The sequence below is a fragment of the Rhinolophus ferrumequinum genome, chromosome 17, assembly GCF_004115265.2.
Source record: "Rhinolophus ferrumequinum isolate MPI-CBG mRhiFer1 chromosome 17, mRhiFer1_v1.p, whole genome shotgun sequence".
Classification (NCBI taxonomy): domain Eukaryota; kingdom Metazoa; phylum Chordata; class Mammalia; order Chiroptera; family Rhinolophidae; genus Rhinolophus; species Rhinolophus ferrumequinum.
The window spans coordinates 44765249-44785522 of NC_046300.1; the positions used below are offsets into that span (position 1 = coordinate 44765249).

The 20274-nt window shown below is 35.2% G+C and overlaps 1 protein-coding gene across 5 annotated transcripts in view; it reads left to right on the plus strand.

The window, feature by feature from the left end:
• RAD18 (RAD18 E3 ubiquitin protein ligase) overlaps positions 1–20274 on the plus strand; it is a 107472-nt gene that overhangs the window by 15437 nt on the left and 71761 nt on the right. For all 5 annotated transcript variants that reach the window (XR_004425487.1, XM_033133254.1, XM_033133256.1 and 2 more), the window contains exons 3-7: positions 883–944; positions 2162–2232; positions 13327–13664; positions 15552–15651; positions 20041–20225. Coding sequence is in view for 4 of the 5 variants with exons in the window: in XM_033133254.1 (XP_032989145.1) it covers positions 883–944; positions 2162–2232; positions 13327–13664; positions 15552–15651; positions 20041–20225 (756 nt within the window). In the remaining variant the exon portion in view is untranslated. The remainder of the gene's footprint in view (positions 1–882; positions 945–2161; positions 2233–13326; positions 13665–15551; positions 15652–20040; positions 20226–20274) is intronic.

Genomic DNA, 20274 nt, shown 5'->3' on the forward strand with positions numbered 1-20274 from the left:
AGTTAATTGTGCCTGTTTTGTCTTTTTTTAATATCTTGTTCTTTTGTTTTTTACCTCCTGGGTGCTCTTATTGAGGTTGGCATCACTTACTCATTTGCTGGATATCTGTACCTGAAATCATACTGTCTGCTCCTCAACTAACCTGAATCTTTTTTAAAATGAGGCCCCTTCACTAAGCTGAAAATTATCTACCAGTAAGGTACCATTCTATTAGTCACATCTATTTTTTTTCTTTGGGAGATCATTTCACACTGCCTTGGGTGTGAAGAATTTAATTAATGCCAATTTTCTGCTTAAATCATTAGGACTTACTACACTGTAATTGCTTCACTGCTTTGTTAGTCCCTTGATGTCAAGAACCTTCCATTATATATTGTTCTTTTCTTAGTGCTTGTCACAAAAGTACTGGTTAAATGTGGGATGATGGACCTCATTTACAGAGTTAGGATGTAGACATCCCGAATTTGATAACCTGGGTATATAGTATTTCTTAACGTGTATATATCTTATTTCAAAATATATATGTTAGAATGTTAGGCAGTAGAGATATCTGACATGTTTATACAATATTTGTCCCAGGTCTTACATGTATGTTTTCCACATTTTACATGGACGTTATAGAGAGTGATGTATGTTTCTTATGGAGTTGTGATATCCTAGGGACTCATGATTATTATAATTTGATGTTTCTCCTAAAAATGCTATTTAATCGCATTTGCAAATGTATATAGGTAGAGAAAAGGTACTAGAGTTTTGAGATTATAATGGTAAATCTTAAATTATGGAACTATTCTAGGGCTTAAGAATATTTCTTAATTAGAAGTCAGATTCCTATATTATTAATATAGCTTAACTAATTATGTTGCATTTATGTTTTTGCAGACTGTTCTCTCTGTATAAGAAAATTTTTGTCCTATAAAACACAATGTCCAACTTGTTGTGTGGTGAGTTTTTTCTTTCCTTTTTTGTTTTATAAAACTTATTTATTGGTGCAAATATTTCTGCTTCGTATGTACAAAAAGCCCAAGGGAAGATGTGTGATTATTGAAATAAGCTATATAAAAAACATTTTCAGAAAGGACCTCTAAAATACGTATGTGGAGAACTGGGCTTTGTTCCATTTTTTCATGGAGATTTCTGATCATCTAAATGAGTTTTAAGAGGTAAAAACTAATTTTAAGATCAGAATGTAGCACTCTTAAAACCTTATGACCCACATTTTTATGGCTTCTTCTTTGTAACTTCTCAGGTTGGGTAGAAAATCTGAGGGTAGGATTATTCATTTGTAAATGACTGGTGTAAGTATTTGTTCAGGAGGCAAAGGTTCATGGCCATTGGGCTGAACCCAGCCTAACTGGTCCCCTACTTTTCCCAAAACAGACCTTTAGGGACAACACTAGGAAATTTGTTGTTATGGTTTCTGAAGCTTTTTAAGTAGTGGAAATAGAGAAAAAGGAAGGTTAAAAGGGAAAGTAAACATAAGTAGGATTAAAGAAAGAAGAGACAGGAAGGTCTAACAGAAAGGACACTCAGAGTACTTAAAGGGTTTGTGTTCTACTTTAATGCCTCTGGTAGGTACATGGTGTCAGGATGTCATTGAACTTCTCTGAACTATTATGTAAAAACCGTATGTAAGAAAAGATAGTTTGTTTTTCTAGTCTAAGCTCTTTACAACGTAAGGCATTTTGTCAAGATGGTATCATTGTGGAGATAAACTGTGTACCATTTATGCTAAGTAACTATTGGATTTATCATTTTCCTCTTGCATTCCTGAAAACCAGTCTTGTTTTTAAGAGCTCTTTGAACACCTAATGTCTCTCCAGATATTATCACTTAAAAGAACCTCTCTATTCTGTTCTTCAGGAGAAATTTTTGGGAAAGCTGAATGCTGGCATTTTGAAGGAGTCTTACTTATATTAGGTTTTATCTTAGTACAGAGTATATAGGATTTTACCAGATGCTTTGGAGAACTTTTATCAGACTTCCCGATACTGATACTGATTCCTTGTTTTTAAATTCCATATTAGTATGAAATAAATGAACTTTATTTTGAGACTTTCTTGGAAGACTTAGTGGCATGGTCACACATTTTCAAAAACAAGATTATGACAAGTAAATTATTGTTCCTGACTTTTTTCCATCTTTTGTTTTTCTTTTCTAGACAGTCACAGAGCCAGACCTGAAAAATAACCGCATATTAGATGAACTGGTAAAAAGCTTGAATTTTGCACGGTATGATTTAATTTTGTGACTAACCCCTAACTACTTTTGCCTTTTATATGTGTCCCCTCTTTACTCATTGCTCTTTTGGGTATTAAGGAATACAACGTTGCATATTTGGGGTAAAGAAGTGACAGCAGTCGTTAATCACATGAGCATTCTAATGGTAATAGGATTTTCTTCCTTTACTCAACAGAAAATTCTGTTATGAAAAACAAGAGTTAAATGCTGATTTGAGTACTAACTTTTGGGTACCACAAAGATACTCCAGCTTCATCTTATTTTTCCTGCCCTAGCCCTAGAGTCAGCCATTTTCCTAAGGAGCCCTGATTACTTTTACTGGAGAATGGTATTTAGAAGTCAGGGTCTGGAGCCGGCTGTGCTCATTGTTACTGGAGTGTCATTGCTTCTATGTCTTCTCAGTGGATAAAGCTGGGTAACATATGCATGCATACATATGTGTATACTAACCCATTATGCACACACATATTCTGTATCTGTTACATATTAATCCATTAATTCTTAATCTGATTTCCTTAGTATGTATAAAATGATGTGCCACATGAAATACGTCATTGGCACTTTGTAAAGCTCAGAAGTGTAATATTACTTCTGAACTGTCAAATGCATGGTGGCAATGAGTTTGGTCACCCAAAGGGATCTAAAAAGGCACGTTATACCAAATAGTATCTTGAATTATTTTTAGTTTTAATCATGCAAATCAAGCAGGAATTTTTATTAGGAATATACTGTGTTAACTTAATGGTTAGGTGCCCACCTACTTAAATGTATGACTTCCAGGCTTGTTGGGGCATTCTTGGTGGTACAATACATTACTTCTAAAAATGTAAAGAGATTTCTTCCAATAGAATTGCACATTTATTCATTGGTTTGCTTCCTAAAAATGATCTAATTTAGTACTCTGAACTTACCTAATATGACATTGCCTAATATGACAGTTGGCTGGTTAGTTATTTCCCTAAACAAAGTCATAAAAAGATGGTATGCTTTCCTAGATTAAGAAACTGAGATTGTCTGATTCTCATAATTAAAGTTAATTGCTTTTTTCATTTTAAAGTCCGTTACCAGTCAGATTTTGAAGCCGATGAGAAAAGATGGAGACGTCTTTTAGAAAGGAACTTACTGACTCTTTGATTTTCTCTGAGACAGTAAAATTGAATCTCAGGGCTATTTTTTTCTTCAGCTGGTACTAAAAGCATAACAACCTTTCTGCTAGGAAAAAGGAAGAGTTACAAAGACCATCTGTTTGTTGAAGAGAAACGATCAGTGTCTTTGGGTTCAGAGACCTTTTGATAATTTAAAGGGAGGCCTGGGAATGACTGAGCTTTTCCGTTCTCTCCTCCCTCTCAAAATGAGTAGCTATTTAATTATTCATTATAGTGGGTGTGGTAGGGTGGATTTTATCATTTGCTTCTCCCTGTGTTTATCTTCTTGGAATTGCCATTCTTCTTGGAATTGCCTTATGGTGAACATTTCTTGGACATTTGTCATCTCTAACCTACTGTGGTATTTCATTTGCAAAATTAGGAATGAAATTCAAATTGCTAATTTTCATTACTTGTTTAAAATCTGGTTTGAGATTGACAAGGGAGGAGGTTTAATTTTATGAGAAAATGTAAAATGTTTATATTGTTTGCTGATTTTGCTTTCTTCTTTCTATTGCCATTTTATGACATGATTTTTAAAACTTTATAATATTCTAAACGGAATGACAAAAGGGTATTGGAAATAATTCTAAAGGTTTTCAGACATAGGCTGACATGCAGATCTTACATTTTCTTTTAACTGTGGCCTTTTATTTTCAAAAACAATTCTTTTTTTTCTTGTCTCAGTTTTAAAAATAATTCTAAGAAACTGTTGTGTTGAACAAAATTTAATTAGAATATGTTTGTTTTAGTGGGCCACCATTCTTGACCTAAGTAACAAAATATTTCTATATTTTTGCACAGCAACCAGTCTACATCTCTATCATTATTTTTATGAATTAAGAGTGTAGAGCATCATTTATTGCTTTGTTTATTCACCATGGAGGTATGAATTTTTCTCCATGTACTTACTTCATGTTTAAGAATTTAAACATTTTAGAGGATAATTGTAATAGATAATTCCACTAGCATCTCACAAGAGTATGTAGATATTATAGTTTCACCTTTTCGTAAGGGACAGTTTGAAGCACACTGGCTTTGGATTCAGGCAGAACTTGGTTCTAGTCTCGGCTCTGATGTGAGTGTAATCAAGATACTAAGCCTCTTTGGCCTCTGTTCCACTTCTGAAAAATGGGAATAACATTCTCGATACTTTGAGGGATTGTTAAAGATTAGAAATGAAGAGTAATACTGAAAGATTCCCAGCATAGTATCTGGAACAAAGGAAACTAAAAAGGGATCCGTATTATTATTTTATTATCGTAAATATTTTACCTATGTTTGTATTGTGCTGCCCTATTATGCGTTGATGTCCTGTGACGCTAATAAGAATTTGTGCATTGGTGGGCCTCTCCCTGTTCAGTTAAACAGTCCTAGATTGCCGTTTGCATGTTTCAGATCAGAACAAGTATTTGCAGGGAGTTTTATAGTAGTTGATGTCCATGGACTTGATTACATGGATTTTAGGACTGTCCCTGTCTACCCAAAGACCTATTTTGACTCTTGATTCTTAGCCACATTGTGAAGAGGTAGGGTTATTATATAGTTAACAAATGGCAAGGTTTTCCTATTCTTTACTGAATCACAATATTCTGAAAGTCCACAATGCATACAAAAAAAATATGTGTGTATAGTGAATGCTGTCAGGCATTGTAATACCAGCTCACTTTAATATAAATTCATAGGAGCAATGGAAATTATAGGAAAAATTACCAATTCAGTATAAGTAAGTGTAAGTATCAATTTTGGAATTAATATTTTAACACAGCTCATTTTCAAAGTACATGAATTACCATAAACAGTCTCTTGGTTTTGAATACTATTTGTACATTCATGGCTTTCAAATTTATATCTTCACCTAGCTCTCGCCTTAAAACTTCAGCCTCACGTATCCAACTTATCTCATGTCTTTACTTGAACCTTTTAAAAACAACTCTTGTTTAGCATGGCCCATACTAAACTCCTCTAATTCCCTATGCCGTCCCCGAACTCTCACTCCAAATCTGCTGCTCCCAGTTTTCCTCATCTCAGTAAAAGGAGCTCCATCCTTTCATTTGCTCAGACCAAAACCCCTGGAGTCATCCCGACCCCTCTCACACTTGGTCATTCCATCAGTAAATCCTGTTGGCTCTGTGTTTAAAATACTTCCAGAATCTGACAGCTTTTCATCACCTTACCGATACTCTGTCCATACCTGCGTCAGCCTAGATGACTGTGACACTTTCTAGTGATCTTCTTATTTCTTCTCTTGCCCTCTTAAAGTCCATGAGGGCAGCAACCAGAGTGATCCTTTAAAATGAAAAGTCAGGTCCTACTCAGTACCATCCAGAGGTGGTTTCCCATCTCATTTGGAGCAAAAGCCTCCATCCTCTCAGTGCAGTCCTCTGCTTCCTGCATAATAGGCTCCCTCTCTAACTTCATCTCTCCCCCTTGTTTATTTAGCTCCAATCACACTGACCTCTTACTGTTTCTCAAACATGTTAATCATACTCAGACCCTAGAGACTTTGCTTATGGTTATTTCTAGGTGAAACAGAGTTTCCACATGATTTAGTCCTCCACTTGCTTTGAACTCTGTTTTTCATGGGTTATCTTCTCAGTGACTTCTTCTGTGATCATCCTGTAAAGAGTATCAAGCTTATCCCCTGTTTATACGTGGTTTCATGTTTTTCCATAGCACTTTTCACTTGCGTTATGTGTATTCTCTCTTCTCTTACGATAGCATAAGCTTCATGATGACAGAGACTATTTTGTTATCTATTATATTTCCACTGTCGAGAGTGGCAGGCACATGAAGAAATTAATGGATTTTAATTTTAGCATGGGGCATAATTTTATCACTGTAGTGGTGCACCTGTCTGCCAGATTCTTTATTGGCACGTATTGAAGTAAAAGAGCAAATTAGAAGAATAAGATTCATCGGAATTGTGAATAAAAGCAAAAAGAGTTATCTTTAGGGTAGACACTTAGCTGAACAGATCTATCCCTGTGATAGTGTGGACGTGCTTTATCAGTGACAGTTTTGTGCATTAGTTAAATAGTGTGTGCGTTACTTTAGCGTAATGAGATGAAAGCTTTTCTTAGAATCTTTTTTTGTACCAAATCCAGATCCTACAAGGAAGAGACTTAATGATTGTAGCTCTGTAGTTTTATTTTATTTCTGTTCCCTCACTAAGGTGAAGATCCTTTAAGTTTTCCTCCCACCACAGCTTTTATTCATTTATTTTCAAACTTTTTTTTATTGGTTTTAGGTGTACAAAACAACGTAATGATTAGACATTAACACCCCTTACAAAGTGATAACCCCACCAAGTCTACTACCCCTCTGTTTTTTCAAACTTTTTATTGTGGAAAAGTTCAAACGTATACAAAACAGAGAAAATAGTATAATGAACTCTCATGTACACATCACCTGACTTACACATTTATTAGTTCAAGGACAATCTTGATTCATCTACACACCTACTCACCCTACCTCAATCCCGATTATTCATGTAAAATACTTAATATTTATTGGATATGCCCATTAGTCTCAGGACTAATTGTTTTTATTATTTTAAAATTTTTTAAATTATAGTTGACTTTCAAAATTATATTACTTTCAGGTGTACAGCATAGTGGTTAGACATTTATATAATTTATGAAGTGATCCTCCCAATTAGTCTAGTACTCACCTGACACTATACATAGTTATTATAATATTATTGATTATATTTCCTACGCTCTATTTTACAATCCCATGACTATTTCATGACTGCCAATTTTTATTTCTTACTCCCTTCACCTTTTCACCCAGCCTCCCAACCCCTCTCCCATCAGTTTGTTCTCTGTATCTGTGAGTTTGTTTTCTGTTTTGTTTATTCGTGTATTTTGTCTTTTTTTAGATGCTACATATAAGTGAAATCATATGGTATTTGTCTTTGTCTGACTTACTTCACTTTAGCGTAATACCCTCTAGGTCCATCCATGTTATCGCAAATGGTAAGATTTCATTCTTTTCATGGCTGAGTAATAGTCCATTATATATATACATATATATGTGTATATATATGACATCTTCTTTACCCAGTTGTCTTTTGGTTGACACTCAGGTTGCTTCCCTATCTTGGCTATTATAATTAATACTGCAGTGAACATAGGGGTACATATATCTTTCGAATTAGTGTTTTGGATTTCTTTGGATAAATACCTGCAAGTGGGATTGCTGGGTCATATGGTAGGTCTAGTTTTAATTGTTTGAGGAACCTGTCAGGACATACCAGTATTTAAAAGGGTCAGAGCTTTCAGATTATGACTGGCTATTAAATATGATATGAAGCAGGATATCATGATGTAAATAGAACTTTTGTGGATTTCTCTACAACAGTGAGGTAGAATTAAAAAATTACTGTTTTTTTTGTTTTATACCATTTCCTGCTCAGTGAGGTAACTAACCCATGGGTAGTATGACTGTTAATAGAGTTGTTTTATTGACTTTAGGCCAATAGAGAAAGGGAAATCCAATCAAATAATGTGTCATTGTGGTAAATATTTGATCATTTTCTGGCTCTTTAGATTTCAGGTGATACTATATAACTTTTTCCCCCATTTCCTTATTGATAGACATTTGGATTTTTTCCAGTTTTGAATACTGCTGCTGTGAACATTCTGGTGTATGTCTTCTGGTGTATATGTCTTTTGATAAATATCTAGAAATATAATTCCTAAGCATGAGAGTAGGCATTCATTTATTGGTTGGTGTCTTTAGTTTCAGCTACACTTGCACTAGCAAATTATGAGAGTTCCATTTGCTCCATATCTTCACCAACACTTGGTATTCACAGTCTAATTTTAGCCTTTAATACTGATTAGTGTATATCAGTGAGATTTTTGAAATTACTGTTATTGTTTTCATTTTTACTATTTCTTGATTCTTTTAAACTGGTAAAATTTATATATAGTGAAATATGTACAGTAAGTTTGAATTTTGGTCACTGAATTTTGATAAACGCATACATCTGTGTAATTACCATCACAGTCAGGATATTTCTATCACTGTAGCTCCAGTTTTCTGCTTTTAGTCAATCTCCACCCCCATAGACAATTACCATTCAGGTTTCTGTCCTCACAGATTGTTCTTAAACTTCATATAAATGGAATCTTAGAGTATAGATTTATTCTTTCCTTTGCTTCACATACTGTTTCGTTATTTGTCTATGTTGTTGCTTGTATCAGTATTGATTTTTTATTGCTGAATAGTATCTATTGTTCAGTGTACACAATTTCATTATCTGTTCAGCTATTGAATTTGGACTGTTTCAAGTTTATGGCAAATATGTAAAAGCTGAACATTTGTGTGCAATCTTTGTGCTGGCTTCTATTTTCACTTCTTTTGGGTATATATATCTAGGAATGAAATTGCTGGCTTACAGGGTAGATGTATATTGAACTTTATAAGAAATTGGCAGTTTTCCAGTTGTGTTGGACCAACCCCACTGGTAGTGCATGACAGTTGCAGTTGCTGCACATCCTGGTTAATATTTGGTACTGTTACTCCTTTTAGTTGTAAGCATTCTATTGGGTGTGAAATTTGCATTTTCTGATAACTAATGTACCTTTTCTTGTGCTTATTGACTCTTTTTATATCTTTGATAAAGTGTCTATTCCAGTGTCTTATACAGTGTATAAAAATTGTATTGTTTGTTTTCTTCTTATTGCTTTGTAGTTCTTTAGGTATTTTGGTTAAATATATGTATTGTATTTTTTTCTCCCTGTCTGTAGCTTGCCTTTTCATTGTTTAAAGGGTGTCTTTTGATGAACAGATGTTTTAATTTTGATGAAGTCCAGTCTCTCTCTCTTTCTCTCTCTCTCAATAATTACTGCTTTTTTTTCAATCCTGTCTTAGAAATCTTTACCTACGTCAGGTCACAAAGATTTTTTTCATAGGTGTTCTTCTAGGATTGTTATAGTTTTAGGTTTTATATTTAGGTCTATGAAACTATTCAAGTTAATTTTTACATATGATGGAGATAAAGGTCAGGATTCATTTTTTCTTTTCCTGAGAGATTCACTTGCTCCAGTACCATTTATTTCAAAGACTTAGTAAATTTCAGTGGCTCCTTTGTTATAAATCAAGTGACTACATGTGTTGGTCTAATTCTGGACTTGTTATGTTCCATATTCTTTCTGTCTCTTTAAGCTTACTGGTCTTTTACTGTGATTTCCTTTAAGAGTGTCGACATTCTAGGGACTTTGATTTCCATATAAACAAACATTTGAATGAATGTCTCCTTTCCACCCCACAAAAAGTTGCATGTGTTTTGACTGGGATTGCATTGAATCTATAAATTTGTGTGGGGAAATGGGCATCTCAACATTGCCGAGTCTTCTAGTTCACACACAGTATAGCTCTCTATTTATTTAGTCCTTTTTTTTTTGAACACCTAGAGTCAGTTCTCCTTCCATTTAGGCCTTTTTAAAATTCCTCTTAGCACTCCTGTAGTTTTCGAGGCATAAATTATGCACATTTTTGTTCACTTTATTCTCAGATATTTAATATTTTTGATGGTGTCTCAAGTGGTATTTATTTTAAAAAATCATTTTGTTTGTTAGTATATAGCTGTGACATTTTTGTTTGTTGACATTTTTGTTTAGTGACCCTGAAAAATCCACTTATTCTAGTTACTTGTAGATTTTTTGTGGATTTTCTATGCACATAATCATGTCATCCGCAAATGAAAAGCCTTCTTCCCAGTCTTTGTACCTTTTATATATCTTGTTTTGCCACCACAAAAGCTCCAGGACAATTTGAAGAGAAGTGATGGTGGTAGACATTCTTATATATTGTTTTCCATCTTAGGGGGAGATATTCTGTGTTTCACTAGTGACTGTGATGTTAGCCACAGACTTTTTGAAGATTATCTTTTATCAGATTAAGGTTTTCTTCTCTTCCTGGTTTTTAGAATGTTTTTATTATGAATGGGTGTTGAATTTTATCAAATGCTTTTTCTGCATTTATTGAGATGCTTATCTAGTTTTTTCTCCTTTATTTTGCTAATGTGGTGAATTACATTGATTTCCTGGAGTAAATCCCATTTGATTGTGATGTATTATATTTTTTTATTTATCTCTAAATTTTATTAATACTTCATTTAGTATTTTTCTGTTTATAGTTATGAGACATTGGACTATAATTTTTTTCCTATAATGTGCTTGTCAGATTTTGTTGTCTAAGTTATACTGACTTTAATATGAGTTGAGAAGCATTCATTTTTCTTTTTTCTGGATACATTTGTGTAACGTTGATATTTCTTAAATATTTGGTGGAATTCACCAGCAAAACTATCTTCTTGGAAGGTTTTAACTATACAGCTCAATTTCTTTAATAAATAATAGTACTCTTCAGGTTTTCTGTTTCTTCCTTTGTCAGTGTTGATGAGTAGTTCTTTTCAAGGAATTTGTCCATTTCGTCTCAAATTTTAAATTTATTGTTGTAAAGTATTCATAATATTCTCTTATTATCTTACATTTTCTGCCGGATTTGTAATGATGCCTCCTTTTAATTATTTGCTTTTGTAATTTGTATTTTCACTCATTTTTCCTTGTTCAGCCTTGGTAGGAGTTTACTGATTTTGTTAATTTTTTCAGAGAACCAACTTTTTACTTTGCTCATTTTCTTTTGTATGCCTATTTTCCACTCCACTAGTATCTATTATTATTTACTTCCATCTTTGGGTATAATTTTCTGTTCATTTCCTAACTTTTTAAGTTGGATGCTTAGAATGTGATTTTCAACTTTTCTATTAAGTTATAATTTGATATTTAGGGACTGTTTTAGCAAACTCCCGTGCTGTCATTCAACTCAGAATATTTTCTAATCTCTGTTGTTACTTGACCTGTGGGATTATTTTGAAGTGTGGTGCTTGATTTTTTATCATTTGAAGATACTCTATTTATTTTTCTGTTACTGAGTTTCATTTGAATTCACAGTGGTAAGAAGAGATACACTGAATTATTTCAGTCCTGGAAAACTTGTTTTATGGGCATGTCTATGCTAGTAAATATGCCATGTATACATGAAAAGAATGTGTATTCTGCATTTGTCAGATGTAATGGTTTTTGTTAGTTACATCAGTTTAAATAATTGAGTTGGTTCAGATCTTATGTATTCTTCCTGATTTTTGTCTATTGTTAGAGAGATGTTTTGTCTATTGTTAGAGAGGTATTTAGATTTATATGCACTATTATTTAAGCCAACTATTGTGAATTAACTGTTTTACTTTTGTCAGTTTTTGCTTTATACATTTTGAAGCTGTGGTATTAAGTGAATATAATTTATGATTTTTATGGCTTCTAAGTAAATTGATCATTTTGCCAAAATGACATGTCTCTCTTTATCTCTTAGAATACATTTTGCCTTCAAGTCTATTTTGTCAGCTATTAATGTTGCCACATCAGCTTTCTTTCACTTCAAGTTTGTGTGGTTCATGTTTTCCCATCCTTTTATTTTCAACCTTTCTGGGTGTTTATATTTATATTAAAGTATTTTCTTTTAAACAGTATATAATTGCATCTTATTTTTCAGTCCAGTCTGACAGGAGTTCCTACAATGCACAAAACAGTTCCTTACAGTAAAAAATTATCTGACTCAAAGTGTCAGTAGTACCAAGATTGAGAAACCATGTCTTAGAGGTAACATCTTACTTTTTCTGGTTGTTCACAAGATTTTCTCTTTATTTTTGATTTTTCAGCAGTTTGATTATGATATGCCTAGGTTTCATTTTCTTTGTTTTATCCTTCTTGGGTGGCTTTTAATTCCCTCTTACAATACACTATCTTTTTATCCATTGTCTGTTTTCATCTTTTTTTCTTTAACATATTCATGATATTTACTTTGAAATCCTTATCTTCTACGTAATGCCGTTCTTTGGATCACCTCTGAATCTGCTTCCATTGGCTGTTTTATCTCTTGATTAGCGGCTATTTTTCCTTCTTTGTATGTCTAGTAATTTTTAATTGTATGTTGAATGTTGTGGATGAAATATTGTAGGGGTGTCGATTATCTTTCTTTGAAAGATGTTGAATTTTGTTCTGATAGGCAGTTAAATTGCCAGCTCTTCTTTTTCATTGTGTCTAGGTGTGGTTTAATGTTTCGTGAGGTTTGATCTATTTCAGTTTTGTTTATATTTCTAGGGTGAGCTCCTTCCTCCTAAGGAGTGGCCTTTGTGGGGTTACAGCTGAATGTCTGGGGCCTTCACCAAAGTCTCTTAGCTTTGGCTGGGCTCTGACCTTGGAATTTCAGTTTCCCAGCATCTGCCTCCTAACAGGTCTCCTGGTTTCATTTTATGTGTGTGTAGCCCTGGAGATGATCAGGAGTTGAAATCTTCTAAGTGGACTTCTGGGATGCCCTTTCTGTGGCTACCCCCTATCCCGTATCCTGTCCCTCCAATCCTAGCCATCTTTGCCTAGAACTCTGATCTCTTTTCCTTCTACCCAGTGAGATCACTGGTCCCTGTTTTGACTTTAGTATAATACGCAACTCCTAGAAAATGCTCCTAGGGGGAATTTTTTGGGGAATATTGGATCACCTCATGTTTCTCTTCTCAGGAATAGCAGCCTCGTGTTGATTATAAGTCCATGCTTATAAACAGTTGTTTTACATGTTTTTTTCCAGATTTTAAAGTTATTTGTGATTGAAGTGTAAGTCTCATACCGTCTCAGCTCTTCTCTATTGCAAGAATCTAAAGTCCCTCCATTTTCTTTTATGGCCAGATTAGCTGCTTTTTAAAGTCAGATATATTGCTTTGTATTTTATTCTAGAAGAAACACTTTGGTTTGGTTGTCATTATGGAGTTAGTTCTATATTTCATAGGAATAAGTGTTAATTGGGAAAACAGCTTATGTCAGTTAACTTATATGTAACTTGATATCTTAATTATCTGTTGTGTTTTTTGTTCTTCAAGGAATCATTTGTTGCAGTTTGCCTTAGAGCCGTCACCCGTTTCTCCTGCTTCCTCCTCTTCAAAGAACCTCGCTGCCAAAGTACACACTCCTGCAGCCTTTAGACAGTCTTTAAAGCAAGGAAACAGATTAATGGAGAATTTCTTGATCAGAGAAACTGGTAGTTCTACTTCAGAGTTGTTAATAAAAGAGAATGAAAGCAAATTCAGCCCTCAAAAAGATGTGAGCACTTCTGCAAAGACCAGAGAGACACCTTCTGTAGAAAACTCAGCTCCAGACATCGCAGATGCTAATGTGCTTGAGGTACCCTCCACATCAACTTTGAAACAAGTTACTAAAGGTAGGAAATTATTTTCACGTGTGTATTTTCTTATTTAATGGAAATCCTCTCATCCCACTTGACATAAGAATACATAAGCAGCGTTTTTGAGGGGGGAGGAATTTGGGTAAGGACAAAGATTTCACCTATAACAGTCTCAGATTGATGCAGGCAGTGCTTCGAGATACGTTTGTTCTCCTTCTTACAGACTAGAAGTTTAGGCTGATTGCTGCAAAACTGAAGCAGTTTTAATTAGTTCATACTTTGAGCTTTTCATTTCCCCCCGTATCCTTCATATTAGCTCTAGTTTAATCTTAAAGAGCTCTTTGTATCTTACCGTACCCACTACCTGAATACTTCCAAGCTATTCTGACTGGCAGTTACAGCTTAAGACAATTTGACCCTTACCCTGGCTGTCCGAACTTATTTTTCATCTTTTCCTCTCAAAAGTCCACTCCAGTAGCTAAGCTGATCTCCCCTCTATTCCTTGAATACACCCAGGGATTGGCAACCTACAAACTACAGGCCAAATTTGGCTTGTCACCTATTTTTGTAAGTACAGGTTCCCGGAACACAGCTACCTCCATTTGTTTACATGTTGTCATGGCTGCTTTCATGCCACATGGCAGAGTTGAGTAGCTGTGACAGAGACCATCTGGCCCACAAAGCCTCAAACCTTTACTACCTGGCCCTTTACTAACAGTGTTTGTCGACCCGTGTTCTGCCTTTTAGATTCTATATAGCTTCTAACCGCTCTTTAGTTATGGTAGATAACACTGATAGCTCACATCACTAAAATGTTACAACACTTGCTTTTTGAACTATCTGTGTACAATTTGCTTAGCTTTTTGATGAGTGTGTAAGCTTGTTTAGCCTTTTGTTTCATGTCTTTTCTTGCTAGTGAAGTTCAGAGCACCTTTTAGGCACAGACTGTGGCTTAGATATCTTTGGTGTATTCGTAACACAGTGCAGGGCTATTAGTAGTTATTAAATTTAGATTGAAATTAGTTTATTAGTACGCAAGTGTTTAAATTTCATAAGGATGTGTGACTTTTACTTGCATTTCCTAGCACACCTTATCTTCGGTAAGTATCAATTCACAGTTCTTATTGTTGTGTTTTTAGTTTGATAGTTAAATTTTTCCCCCTAGCAGAATCATTTTTTCAAATGAAATCTTATAACGAACCATAACAATCAAAGGGATAAAATAGGCTCTGTTGCATTAGAGGTGGAGGGCCTAGGGATGGTGCTGCTCCACTTGAGCTCCCCCTTCGTCCTTGCCTGTTACCCATGGTGGCCTCTAGGCCCTAAGATATCTCCACAGATCCCCGCGACTCCAAGGAACAGTTTGAGAATGATTGCGTTTCCTAATTTTAACACTGCATTTGTAATTACAAATGAGAACTAAACGAACACATTTGTAACCATTGATAAATTGAGCAGTAGTTGGCCCAAACCAATAAATGCTTTAATCCAGCCGCACGACTCCCACCCCCACCCCCTCTACCTTGCTCCCAGCCAAGTAGGCCTTACTCAAGTAGGCCTTGCTTTGGCACCGAACATAGGTGGATGGCTCCTAAGACTTGGGAAAACTTAAGATTAGTTTTATAGTTTGGTCACACCTTGGTAGAAAGGACTTTTTCTAATAAACAAATTCCCAAACTTCTTTGCAGTCTCGAGAACCAGGATTTGAATTAGGCGACTTCTCATAACTCAGTCATTGCCCAGTGACCAGTCTCCCACTCCTATTGCCCTGAGGTGTCATTCCTTTTCTCTTCTGCTTTTCTAAGTGCATGTTAAGGTTGGAATTCTGTTTTTTATTGTAATTTCCGAAAGATGTCATGTCATATTATTTTTGTCCATTCGACAAACAATAAAGTCTCTCTTTCTTTTTTTAAAAAAATACAGTGGATTGTCCTGTTTGCGGGGTTAGTGTTTCAGAACATCACATTAATAAGCACTTAGACACCTGTTTATCACGTGAAGAGAAGAAGGAAAGCCTCAGAAGGTAAGAAAGTCAAGCATAACCATTGAGCTACTTTAGCTAGATGCCTCTTGTGTTTTATAAATTTGAGACAAGAAAATACAATACCCATTTTATCATAGTGACCAGTTGTGGGCGTCCCTCTCCCATTTGCTCTTTCCTTTAATCCTGTTAGTCAACTTCCGTTCCCTCTCCTGTTCTTTCCTCAGCTCCCACTTTGCCAAATATAATTAACTGTATTGAATGAACTGCTAACCACATTTGACTTAACAAGAAATTAGTGATTTAGGATTAAATTCTTTTTAAACTTCTTTTCTTCTCTTAGAATTTTAAAACTACCTTAAAGCCCCTGGGCCAAAGAAAGAGCAAGGTTAGACTCTGAGTATAGAACATATAAAATCTTTCTTTGGGTCTTAGGATGTTCCAGAAATTAATTATTTTTAAATTTTAAATCAAGCTTTTTCAAAAACAATTTTTTTTTCCGAATTGGCAATTATATACATATGACATTAAAAGGTACAGAAGGGTATATATGAAATGGAACGTCCTCGTCTCCCAGCCCCCAACCACCCGGGTGACATAACTAAGCTGTCAACTCAATATTTGCACCCAAACTTCTATTTTGCCTCCCTTGTATATCAAAGTCACAGTAATTAAAAAGTAGGCCACTATTGTTATACATATAAGTTGTTTAGGAATGAAATTTTATTCAAAGTTCAATTACAAAATGTTAAGGAATCGGTGGTTAATGAAGATAATAAGGAAGCACAAGCTGCACATCAGAGGAGTCTGGTGGTGAACGGAAGAAGAGAGATGAGATGGGAGTTTGGGGAAGGAGTAAGTGTCAAGATCAAGGGAGATTTTAATTTTTAAAATAGTAATTGTTTCAGCCTTCAGTCTCTCTCCTTCTACTGTCTCCAGGGAGAGAGCAGATAATAGATGTAACGAGGTAGGGAGCATAAGAGATGAAGAGTCCAGTAATGAAATTGTCCCTGATGTGTAGAAAGAACCTTTCTGAAACAGGAGGGAAGGGGAAAGAATAGGTGATAATTCAGAGAGATCTGGAAAAAGAAAGGAGGAAAACTGATGAAATCAGTGGTATCTGGGAGGTGGGGACGAATAGAAGGATTGGCTTTTATGTTTGGTCTGTTTTGAAGGACTTGGAAGAGTATTTTCCAAAAACCATCATAATGAGGCAGGGCCTTTTATTATTTTTTGTGATTAAAGATAAAGTGGTGTCGCTTCATTTTTATGAGTGAATCTGGAGTGAATTCTGGTTCCAAGGGATAAACTCATGCTGTTATAACAAAAGCTGACATATAAAGCACACTGATGCTTTATTAATTTAAATGGGGTTATTATTATTTGACAATTTTCATTGTTGTGTTTTTAGCTTGATAGGGAACATTTTCCTCCTAGCAAAACCTTTTTTTTTCCAAGTGAAATCTTACAGTGAAGCAGAACATTCAAAGAGATGAAATTGGCCCTGCTGCATTGAAGTAGAGATGGAGGCCCCGGGGTTGTGCTGCCCACTGAACCTCCTCACTCTCCCTTCCTTCCTGCTTTTTATGCGTTGTGGCCTCTAGTCCCCAAGGTACCTCTACTGATCTCTCTCTGCAACAAATCCATGCAGAGTTTCATTGTACCACACTCCCTCCTAGTGGGTAAAATTGTCGATGAGAAAAAAGCTTAGGTTTTTTTAGGTTGCTTAGTTGAGTTTTAGAATAAATGAAACTGGATCATCCTGAGGGTTATTTCTCATAAGCCATGAGAATCTGAGGACCTGTATTTCTCTTTAGAAATGTTTCTTCCTAAAGGAAGTTGGGAATATAGAAGCCAGTGTTTTCTCCTTGGAGTAGGAATCAGCACTGATATCCTGATTGAACTACTCTTTTTGTAGATGTACCTTCATATTTCTTCTAACACGTTTAACTGTCAATTAATCCAAAGACATACTCGTCCATGAATAATTAAGTTCAAGTTCCAATGGTGGTTCCAGATCCTACTCCATGGAATACTATGGTCCTGCCATTGCTCAGTTATACAACTTAGAAGCACTGCATATTCTATCTCTCTCTCTTAGAGAAAGATCAAACTAGTTAGTGTATTGAAGGCTCTGAGAAGCCCTACATTAAAGATAATTGTTGGATTTTCTTTAATCCAGTAATTCCTAAATTTATTTGATCCCAAAACCTTTTTATCCTCATAACTCACAGCTTGCAAAATGAGTGTTTGTGAAGATACACTTAGGAAAACATTGAGCCACATTTGTCTATAAAGAAGTTACATCCTGTTCCTGGGGTCTGGTCACTAAGAGTGTCTGACATGTAAAAAATTTTCTCCATGGTGTCCTAACAGGCCATTTCCTGTATGTGGATGACAGGCCTTAACCCATTCTATGTAGCTTCATATCAGAGTTGATTTAGAGAATACTCTTCCTTTTGATGTCTTCAGATTCTGAGGACCTTTAAATGCATTACGGAGTTTCACTAAATCATGGAACAAAGAGCAATGTCATTTTCATGTTTTGAGGGAACATTTATCAGGCTTCATATTTTAAAATTCTTGATAGAAATTGTTGATTTCTGCTGGTACTTTTCATTGTAAATGCCAGTAACCAGTACAGTTTGCCATTAGAATTTCATAGTCATACATTTAATCAACCTATCCTTGATAAAATAAATGTGTTAGATATACAGCCTTCATGAATTGTCCCTCACAATGTGCTTGTATAAACTACTGCATGTCTCAGCTCTGGCTACCTACTGTGATTTTATTTAGCCATGATCTTTTCAATCTGTGGAGTTCAATGGGCTGTCATTCTATAAGAACAATTATCAGAAAAATGTTATCTGTTGAGGGTTTGCAGCTTTCTACAGTTAAGTAATTATCTCTGGCTTTTAGAATTGATAGAGTGTAAAAGAAATAATTTAGCCAGGGAATGGTACTGTTGGTTAATAGAGAAATGTCTGGGTTTTGTTTTCCAGTCTATTCAACTGTGCTGTTTCTCTCAGTATGGTCTTTACATTTGCATCAGACTTACTCTGTGGAACCTTGTTAATACATTTTAGGTCTATTTCAGGACAGAATCAGAGTTGGGGGATGGTGTGGAGAAGTGACTGAGAATCTCACTTCTCAGTCATTTCAAATAAGCTCTCCAAGTGGTTCTGAGATAAAGTTAGGGTAGCATGGTCTTTTGTGAGCAGTTCTGTGGAAGTCTGTAATATCTTGTTTCTTTGGAAAAATCAGTTGCTTTCAAGTTCTTACTAATTTTTACCTGAACCTTTGATATTTTCATTTTAGAATGAGTATGATTTTTACAACTACCTTGATTATATATTTATTAAGCACCCAATTGCCATATACTCTGAGAACCAGGTTATAATCAGGTTGAAACTCACTGAGGGGTTCCTGTTTATAAAATTGTCTCACGTCATTGATACCTTTAGGCAACGTGACATCCATTCCATTGTAACAAACCTATTTTGGAGGGAGTAGAAGAAAATCATTTAATAAGGCTTGGTTATATTTAAAATTGTAGCTTATGCTTATCAGTGTATTAATTATGCAAATAGAATGAAGCGCCAGGTGGTGATTTTGCTAATACACTTCCTATAATGTCTTATATATTTGTTAATATAATTAATTGAAGTTGAAGAGAACAAACACAGTTGTATTCTTTTGCTGTTGTTTTTAATTGTGTTCTTTGAAGATGATGCCACAAGAATGCCATGTATCCGTCAACTTTCTGAATTCTTTTTTCGTTGGTGTTAATGAATTGGGTAAAGCTAATCATCCCAAGAGGTCTTCTATTTCATCTAGTGCTTTTGCTAAGTGATTGTCTCGGGTTTGAGGGGGCAGTTTGTCTGTGGATCAACTTTTTCTAACAAAGCTATATATATATGAGATAATATTGTTAAGTCTATAGCTTGATATTCAATAATTTTTGTACTCCAATCATCTGAAATAACTGGCTTTTACAGAGATTTTGCAGGAAACCATGGGCAAATTGTAGGAAAAGCATGCTTTAAAGAGGTAGAGAATTGAACAAATGTACCTAAGTGTGATTCTAAGTGTAGTTCTCATAGCGTGTAGTCCACAAGCCTTCAAAGCGAGCCCCAGGTCTACATCTTTAGGCCTGACCTCTTTCCGAGACCTCAGTTTCTCTAAGTTTTGGCTGCACCGAGACCCCCCCCCCATCTGAATGTCCCACTGGCACCTCGCAAGGATCATGTTGAACGCTGTTGACTTCATTTGCAAATTTCATCATTCTCTTTCCCATTTGTATATTGATGATTCTGTTGTTCTCCCAGTCACCCTGGTATTGCATCAGAAGGTAAATTACTGTTTTACATGAAAAGCATTTGATAATTCACAATAACCTTCAGTGATCTCTTTTTCCCCCCTTTTCAGTTCTGTTCACAAAAGGAAGCCGCTGCCCAAAACTGTATATAACTTGCTCTCAGACCGCGATTTAAAGAAAAAGCTAAAACAGCATGGATTATCTATTCAAGGAAATAAGCAACAGCTCATTAAAAGGCACCAGGAATTTGTACATATGTACAATGCCCAGTGCGATGCTCTGCATCCTAAATCAGGTAAAGTAATAAAACAATGAGTTACGCTTGTCTTCCGGATAAAGCAGTT